The sequence below is a fragment of the Gavialis gangeticus genome, unplaced genomic scaffold, assembly GCF_001723915.1.
Source record: "Gavialis gangeticus isolate Ggan-Ray unplaced genomic scaffold, GavGan_comp1, whole genome shotgun sequence".
NCBI lineage: Eukaryota > Metazoa > Chordata > Crocodylia > Gavialidae > Gavialis > Gavialis gangeticus.
In genome coordinates, this window is record NW_017728992.1 from 209,445,670 (window position 1) to 209,455,154 (window position 9,485).

The 9,485-nt window shown below is 55.8% G+C and overlaps 1 protein-coding gene across 4 annotated transcripts in view; it reads right to left on the minus strand.

Annotated features, from left to right (window-relative positions):
* Nucleotides 1-9,485, minus strand: part of SCRIB (scribbled planar cell polarity protein) — a 157,891-nt gene that overhangs the window by 61,145 nt on the left and 87,261 nt on the right. For all 4 annotated transcript variants that reach the window (XM_019528277.1, XM_019528278.1, XM_019528276.1 and 1 more), the window contains exons 25-27: nt 9,152-9,340; nt 5,162-5,281; nt 4,872-4,928 (exon numbers count right to left, since the gene is read on the minus strand). In XM_019528277.1, coding sequence (XP_019383822.1) covers nt 4,872-4,928; nt 5,162-5,281; nt 9,152-9,340 — 366 coding nt within the window. The remainder of the gene's footprint in view (nt 1-4,871; nt 4,929-5,161; nt 5,282-9,151; nt 9,341-9,485) is intronic.

Here is a 9,485-nt window from a genome sequence, read left to right on the forward strand (position 1 = left end):
CCTGCCCGGGCAGGGGGTCGGACTCGATGATCTTCTGAGGTCCCTTCCGACCCAAGCATCTATGAATCTACGAATCAGGGCCCATATATGGCCTTCACTGACCCTACTGAGGCCTTTGCCTCCCTCAATTGTGAAGCCTTGTGAAAAGTACTGGCCAGATTTGGATGTCCTGAAAAGTACATCAGGGTCCTGAGGCTTCGTCACAATCAGGTGACTGTGACTGCTCTGTTGTGGACCAGGATGACTGTCAAAAAATGGAGAACAGAGTTGGGGCAATGACACTTCCTGGCTTGACCCCAATTCAGATTAACTGAATGGATAGAGGACTTTTCAACCTGGGACGTTTTCACTCAAAACCAAAGTATTTAAAACAACCACCCTTGACCTTCAATACACTGATGCCTGCATCACCCTTGCGCACACAGGAAAACCTCTGGGCCATGCTGGATCTCTTTGCAGAAGCTGCTGAACTCTAGTCTTCTTGATGTTGAGAGAGAAGCCCAAAGTGCTCTGGCTCCCCAGACGGCAGTCTGGGGAAGGAAAGACCTTGGAGGCAGTTGAGCACTTCCCCTACCTCAGCAGCCACATCTCTCAGAGAGTGAACACTGATGAGGAGATCCAGCATAGGATCCAATGCACAAGTGCCTCCTTTGGCAAACTGTTTCAGCCTGTCTTTATCGATCACGATCTCCAGAAAGACACTAAGATCCATGTCTACAATTCAATCATCATCCCCACTCTCCACAATGGATGTGAAACATGGGTGACCTACCATCATCATCTCAAGAGCCTGGAGAGGTATCTCCAACAATGCCACTCAAAAAGCCTCTGCATCCAATGGGAAGATCACTGCACAAGCTCCAGTACCCTTGCTGAAGCCAATGTTACCAGCATGGAGTCTGCAATCCTGAAGCTCCAACTTTGCTAGACCAGGTATTGTGTGTGGATGCCCAACTCTTGACTCCCAAAACAAGCGATCTGCTCCCAGCTAAGTAACAGCTCAAGATCTCATGGCAGGCAGAGGAAACACTACAAAGAGATGTTGGAGGCAGAGCTCAGGGAAACAGGTGCCAGCATCAAGAGCTGGCTCCTGACCAAGTTCAATAGTACTGAAACCTCAACCATGCAACAGACCATTTCAAGGTAAAGTGTTTTGCCCTTTAACCAAAGACAGTGGAAGAAGGAAAAAGAGAAGAATCCTGGCCTATAGCCTACTCTCCCCTGCAGAAAGACTGATCTGTGGGGCTCCAGGATTGGACTCTTAAGTGATCTCAAGACCCACCAATGAGCTGTGGTAGAGATCATCCTCACACTGAGGCATTGCCACCAGCTCTGTCCAGGACAGGCCTGAGACCAAGTCGCTTCTGGGAACCAGGACATACCTGGAGTAAGAGCCTTCCCATGGCACCTATGCAGAACCTGCTCTCAGGGTCCTTTCCTGAGGGGGAATCTGCCCTGTCCAACAGGCTTCTTTCCTTTTGGAGAGCCAGGAGGAAGGATGGAAGAGGAGGATGATGTGGGGCGGAACAGTCTCCACAGACAGTGGCCAAGGCCCACTGACCATAAGTGATCCTGCGTCAGAAATTGCAGAGGAGAATGGGGACTAGATCTGGGGGAGGTGGCCTTGCCGAGAGGTGGAGAACTGTGAGGAACAGCAAAGAGCCCTGCCCCTCCACTGAGGGCAGAAGCCAGCTAGAGACCAGCTCCGGAGGGGGCTGACGCTGCCTCTGGGACTGCACCCCATGCTGCAGTTGGGTGCAGCCTGTGGCGGGGGCAGAGATCCCACCTCAGGAACACAGCTGGGTATTCGTATCCCTCCGCTGTTTCCACCACGTGAGGCGGGCCAGTAGGGGGCGCTCCTGCATTGAGCCACCCACCTCCCTGCGCCCGACCACCTTCCAGGCTCCGAATGCCTCCCTAGGGGCGCCTTATGTCCGGCCGACCCCTCTCCCGGAGCACACTCGCTAGTCTGGGGGTAACGTGCTGCCACCACCCCAAGAATGGACAGTCTCGCGGCCCTGTGTCCTTGGGGTAACACAGGCCTAAAGTCCCACGGGTACTCGACCCAGTACAGGCACTTGGGGTACTTCCCCAAGTCCGGGGGCAAATAGGTATAGTCTCCCTTAGTCCACAGACCTAAGGGGTCTCTTAGGCATAATTTAGACCCACCCCTCAATAAGTCTCCCACACCAGTCAAAAAGGAGAACTTTATTGATTACAGGGGGTAGGGTAAACTAGGGTACAGGATAGAGCAATATCTAGAAATCCTAAAGAGCAAACAGTCTGGCTGTGGTAGCCTTTTGATTACGCATCTGTGATACTTCCAGCTAAATATCTAATCAGATTGAGTAGCTTACTCACAAGCATCTTCCAAAGGCAGGTGAAGTTTCCCTTTGGAGGCAGGCGGTTCCTAGCTCGTGAGTTTGGGGGGAGAGAGCCAGTTTCAGATGTTAAGGCTTCTCTGTCCCCTGCCTGGCTGCTGCGTCACCTCATGGCCGGAGAGGAGAGACCGCCTCCTTCCCCGTCCTAACTTATATAGCCCCTGTGACCTCATTCACCTGGGCCAGCGGAGGTCAGCCCCAGTTGGCTGTCAGCCAACCAATCTGAAATGCATCACCTGTTACCGGGCAGATTCCAGCTCCCCAGGTAGAAACCCCTCACCCAGGTAAGTGATGCAAGTCACTTAGGCAGAGGGAGCAGGTTCCCCCCTCCCTCAGGAATGCAGCCAGCTCCAGTGCCCTAAAGAGCCAGGCTGAGGGTGTGGTCCCCTGTGTGCTGGGCCCACCCTAACTGAATGGTCACAGCACAGAGATTTAAATCACAGTGTCACAGGGCAGAGATTTTTGGGGAGAAACCAAGGTGGCTTTCTGCCACACAGCCTACCTCCAGGGGTGGAACAAGAGCTTCTCGGACCCTCGTATCTCCCAAGAGTCACTGCTAGAGAACCCCTCCTGCGGCCATGCTTGTACTGGTGACCAAGGCATTGCAGAGTGGTCTGAGCACACCTAGCAAGCAGCTGTCAGCATCCCGTCAGCTCCTTGTCCTCTGGCAGGGAGTCCAAGATGAGGCTCAAAGGACCCCCTGGTCCACAGCTGTACCAGAGCACGGTGGATTCCTGCCAAAGGCACCAGCTGGCCTCCTGCGTGTCAGAAGGGACAGCGCGGGATGCTGCGTTGCCTGTGATGTTTCCCCTTGCTGCCAGTGCCACCAAGCAGTGGCACAGATGGGACAGGTTACCACCTGTCTGCCATGGCGGACGTAAGCCGATGGACTGAGATGGCTGGGTAAGCTGAGCTGGTAGGTAAGGCCGCTCTATACAAGCATGCAGCACTTCCACCATCTTGCATAGACAGGTGTGTGGGCTGAAAACACTGCTGAGACTGTTGGTCACTCAGTAGTGACCGGTGGAGATGGGCAGGGGTGCAAGTGCCCTAGGGGGTCCCTGGCTCTGAAGGGCTTTTTCTTTTTCCTATAAATCCACAAGCTGCTCACCTGGGATGGACAGAAACTTCCCCTGCTGCAACTGTGACGTTACACACCTGGCCTGCTCTGGCCCCACCATGGCCCCTTCTGACTTCCTCTAAGGGACAGTAAAATCCACCAAGGAGGCCTCCTTCAGGAGGGATGAGGAATTTGTCCCATGCACCACAAGACCCTGCAGGCCCCTGGACAGGGACGAGTGGGGCAGGCTCCAGGTCCCAATGTGGCCCTAACCAAGCTGCCGGCCTACCCAGGAGAAGAAAGGAGATAGGAGGGAGCCCATAACTGGGGAGCCTCCTTCTTCCTTGGCCCTCAGATCACTCCATAAAGGAGCAGACTGTGGCCACACACTGAACAGAGGAAGAAAGGGCTGCTCACTGTTTTCAACCGAAGGTCATTTCATTGCATGTCTAGAATCACCAAGTGAGCAATGGTGCTAAAGGAATAACATGCCCGTGCTCCCACCCCTCACTATCTGCTGCCACTACCTTGGTCCAGATCCTCAAGGCAATAAAGGATCAGGTCTCAGCTACCTCAGGGAATGCATCTCTGTCTACCGCGCCGCAGAGAACTGTGCTCCTCTGGGACAACGAGCATCAGAGCCCAGGGTGAAGCAAAAGCAGGGACAAAGCATGTGCAGCTGGGGGATGCGGCAATTGGGTGGATCCAGAGACCGAGCCCCTGCAGGAAAGGCTGTGAAACTCTCTTATCAGTCAGAGCTTTTCCACCACCACTGGATGGGCATCCCCAGGATCCACCACCTCTGTCTGCTTTGACCCTCAAGAGACCTTGCTCCACAGACCTCTCTGTAATGCTGACAGGAGAGCCAGAGATGCCCCAACGGGCACCGCAATCTGCTTTATGCACAACACAAGCCCCAGGACAGCCAGCCAGGCCAAAGCCTGGTTGAGACGAGGCTGAGAGGTGTTTTCTCGTACAAGAATCTATAACTGCATGTCCCTCCTACAGACGAACTGTGCGTTCCCCTAGTGCCGTGTACCATGTCCCCTGCAGTAACATACAGAGACCAATCAGCCTGAAGTGGCACTGACTCCAGAGGGCACGGCCCCCTCTGAGCCAGGTCCTGCCTTGCGATGGAGGCAGAAGCAGAGGCCAGAACCAGGTCTAGTCAGATACTACAGGTGCTGGGGAATGCACTGCCTGAGGACAGAAGCGGCACAGGGCAAAGGCAAAAGCAGCAACAGAAACAGGCAGATGGGGCTATGAGGAAGCAGGGAGGGCTGAGGGCACCAGAGACAGGAGCATCCCCGTGCTCCAGGGGGATGGGAGCGGCAGCTCCGTCTAGGGTGGTTTGGGGCATCTCTGGCAGGGCTGGCAGCCTGGGCGGAGATGCTGTCAGGGGCAGAATGTGGGTGCGAAACAGCTCTCACCACTTTCTCCATTTCTTCTCTCTCCCACTGAGTCGCCTCCCTCACCATCTCCATCTCCTGGAACAGAGGAGAAGGTCAGTGCCGTGTCCTGGAGGAGGCCGAAGAGCCACCTCTCTGAGGGAGGCACTAGCCTAGGGAACAGCAGGCACAGAGAGCTAGTGGGGAGAATGGAGTTTGCTACTGGGGAACTGGCCTGCCCCCAGTGCAGGCTCCTCAGGCCGAGGCAGACACTGCATGTTTTGGAGGCTGTGGTACCCTGTACTGCTCCCCAGGCTGAGGAAAAAACCCACCTTCTGCAGGATTTCCAGCTCCTCGGGGCTCAGGTCACGGTCAATGGAGGAGATGCTCTCTAAGCTGTTCTTGCGCCCGATTCCGGCAGCAAAGGGGTTGGCAATGATTCCTGGAGACATCTGCCAAGGGAAGGTGTGCAGCATGGTGAGAACACACAGTGTCCTTCACTGCCAAGGTCCCATTTTGGGGATGCTCCCATGTGCTTGCCAGGGTCCTGGGGCAGTCACCCCTAGAAATCCTTTGCCTCCTGCCAAGGACACAGGAAGCACTTATGCCCTGGACAGGCCCTCCCCTGGGAGACTGCATGCAGCTCTGGCCACCGGAGTTCAAGGAAGGCAAATGCAGGCTGGAGCAGAAAAGGGCTCCTGGGATAACCAAGGGACTGGAGCACCTGCCTCCGGATGAGACCACAGGCTGGTCTACAGAACAGGCCTCTGCTGGCAGATGCAGCTCCCAGGAGGAGCAGCCAGAGCATGTCCATGTCCCCATGGCACTAGCTGTGCTAGCAGAGCACGCAGGGAGACACCGGCTATCACAGAGGCTGAGGCAGCTGGCAGAAAACACAGGCACAGCCATGTGCACTTTCTGTGCAGCTGGGTGGTGGCAGGAGCCCAGTCACTCACAGAGGGAAGGGTCCCACTCTCGCAGGAGGCCGCAAACATGTGCTCAGTCCTGCTACTGGAACAGCGGTGTGCACCATGCCTGTGACCACTTGTGGGAAATGGGGGCTGGAGGGGCAGGATGACACCAAGGAGGCACCAGGAGGGAAGAGTGCCACTGAAAAGAAAGGAAGGTGCTGGCACCAGAGCACCTGGGTGTCAACTGGGCAGGAACACATTTGGACTGAAAATCTGGAAAACCAATGGCAAGTCAAACCACTGGGGCAGGGAGGGTCTGGAGTAGCTGGCCAGGGCAGCAGGGGCAAAACGTCCATGCTGGTCAAAGATAAGCGTCAGAGTTGTTGGCATCAGAAGAGACCCGAGCAGATCAACAAGTTCAACCCCCGAAGTCAGATGTTATTACCTGAACAGGGACTTGAACCATGGACCCTAAGGTTAAAAGTCTGAGGGTCTACCAACTGAGCTACCCAGGCTCAGCTAAGGGGCCTGATGGGCCCTGGTCAGTTATTGAAAGCCCCTACAACTAGCAGCAGGGGCATGACCTCAATGGCCCATCAGAGACCTCTTCCCGGCCTGTGCTTCCCCCGTCCCAAGGGCACCAGCCCACAGAGACTCCACCGCTCTCCTGGGCAGCACAGGCACATCCAGAACAAGCAGCAACCTCCCAACCCTCTAGGACAGGGCCAGTCCAACAGAGGCAGGGGTCACACTGGCTCTGGGGAGCAGCCCATCCACCCTGGGCACTGGAGCTGCAGCCCCTGGGGTGCAACTTCTAGACTCTTGCGCTCAGGACCTCCCAGCCACACACTGGGATCTCTCTCCTGGAGTGCCACATCGGGCAGCCAGAGCTCCGTTCACTGCGGTTGCTCCTGTTGTTCTGAGGCACAAATACCTAAGAGCTTTCCCCAAGACTGCTGGGGAAAGATCGGAAGGGCTGCCATGAAGAAGAGGGGAACCTCTTTTCTCACTTGCAGAAGGCAGAAGTTAAAGCAATGGCTTGAAGACAAGCGAGCAAAATGCTGGCTTGCATCCATGGATGCTTCTCAAGCAAATCCCAGGACGTCATTCTCCCATTGTACTTGTCCTTGGTGAGTCTGCAGCTGGAGTACTGTGTCCAGTTTTGGGCTCCACAGTTCAAAAAGGATGTGGAGAAGCTTGAGAGAGTCCACAGGAGAGCCACGTGCATGATCAGAAGGCAGGAGAACAGGCCTTATGATGAGAGGCTGAGAGCCATGGGACTCTTCAGCCTGGAAAAGCGCAGGCTCAGGGGTGATCTGGTGGCCACCTATAAGTTCATCAGGGGTGCTCACCAGGATCTGGGGGAATGTCTGTTCACCAGAGCGCCCCAAGGGATGACAAGGTCAAATGGTCACAAACTCCTCCAGGACCATTTCAGGCTGGACATTAGGAAGAATTTCGTTACTGTCTGAGTCCACAAGGTCAGGAATAGCCTGCCACTGGAGGTGGTTCAAACACCTACTTTGAACACCTTCAAGAGACATTTGGATGTTTATCTTGTTGGGATCCTATGACCCCAGCTGACTTCCTGCCCCTGGGGCAGGGGCTGGACTCAGTTGTCTTCCGAGGTCCCTTCCAGCCCTAATGTTTATGAATCTATGAAACTGCAGCAAAATAGATTTAGATGAAGTCTCAGGAACAACTTCCTTGCTGCCAGGGCAGGGAGGCAGGGGTACAGCTGGCCTGGGGCAGCAGGGACATCTCGCTCACTGGGGGTTTCCAGAGGAGGCTGGATCAGCCTTGGCCAGTGCTGGGTGAGGAGCAGCATCCTGCCTCCGTGCAAGGGGTTAGATGAGATGCCCTGGCGGTCCCTGCCAGCTCTGTGAGTCTATGGGGTGTGAAGTGCCAGGCTGGACCCCAGCTCCGTGAAGGCCTCAGTGCTGTCAGAAATGTTTCAACTGCTCTTCCGCTGAGCCTGGGCACTGGAGATGAGAACAGGATGGCAGCAGCATCTTCACATGGGGCCAGCATCCCATCAGGACAGGCCTTTTGTCAACAATCACGCTTGTGACAGCTGAAAGGTACAGTGGCCTGAGGGCCCTGGACTGGGATCCATGCTCCAGGTTCATCCCTTGGCCCTGCTACATCGTGTGTGTGACTGTGGAGGACATCCCTTCTCCCTCTCTGTCCCTCAGCTCCTGCCAGCACTGTGGGGCTACCCACACCCACATGCATCCCTGGAGACTGTGGGGTAACCATGTGTCATCTGCAAGGGGCTGACATGCTGTGGTGACCAACTGTCCAGTTATACAGCTGCATGCACCTCAAGACTGGCAAGGCATGTGTCTGTATAACCGGACAGTTATACAGACGCGTGGCCTGCCCATCATTTCTAACACCTGGGAGGCTCTGCCCATCATTTCCAACATTTGGGAGCTGATCGACTCCTTGTTGGCAGGCAAGCAGGAGGTGGTGGTGGTATGGAGGGCGACCGGCCAGCACATCAGAGTCTGGCTATTAGGTACTCACAGCAGCATGGCCTAGGCAAGACCCCCCAGATGCTGTGGTCTGTGAAGGGCAGTTGTTAGCACAGCTCATCCTGCTGCAACCTCCCCTGGCCTCCTGGGCAGGATGATGCACCACCACGAGGCTGCCTCCGTGGAAAAAGAAATGCCCCCTGAGGACGTATCAGACAGAACATTTCCCATAGAGGAGGCAGAGTGACATGCCACTGTGCACGGTGGGTGAGACCTCAGGGGAATCCAGTCACCCACCTCCAGAAGAGATGATTCAAAGCGGAGTGTGTGCAGAGAAGGGCCAGCCCATGACCTTGTGCCTTGCAAGCAGCATCTAAACCACCTGCCTTGTGTCCTGGCAAGTGAAGGCTGAAGAGGTCTAACCTGGGTGGGGGCTAGAGTAGAATCCACAACAGGAAGGAGAAGGGCCATCTCAGCCAAGGGCCAATGGTGGCACAGGACAAATGGGTGTAAGGTGCCACCAGCGAGCTCAAGATGGAAAGGTGCAGTAGGTTTCCAGCCCCCCAGAGCTGTGAAGGCAGCACCTTGTGCCCTTTGGATACGGAGTCATAGGAGTTTATGAGACAAGCTATAGGATGCAAGAACTGGCACTGCACCTGGTGACCCAGGGGCCCTTCTCATCCTGCATTCCCTTCTGCAACCAGGGACTTCTGGAGCCCCACATCAAAGGCTGAAAAAGCAGGGAACGCTTGCTTTGGGGAAGGCTTCCTAGACAGCCCAACTTCACAACATTGTCTAGGCCTCTGGTCAGCCTAGCACATGGACACATCACTGTGCTGCAAACCAGGAGGGGTTGCACACATGTATGAAGCTGCCATTTGGCATCAAGAGCCCTGTGGGATGCTCCTATCCCCATCCTGGCCCTGACACCCACCTCAATGGCAGCCGCAGCTTTGGGGTCAAAGCCGTCACACACCAGGACGAGGAGTGTGTCGCCCACGCTGCGTAGGATCTGCACGGCCTCTGTGTGCGTCATGCCCAGCAGGCTCTGGTGGTTCACCTCGAGGATCCGCATCCCCACCTTCAGCCGGCCATCCCGGGCAGCCGCTCCCGAGGAACTCACCTGCAAGGGGGCAGAGGCTGCCTCAGAGGGGCTGGGGCCCAAGGGCAGTGTGGACAAGGTGTGGGGGAGGAGAGGGTGGTGCCCCATGTCAGGGGAGCGCTTGTGTGTTTGTGGCGGGGGAGAAAGAAGAAAGGGGGAGGCCCGG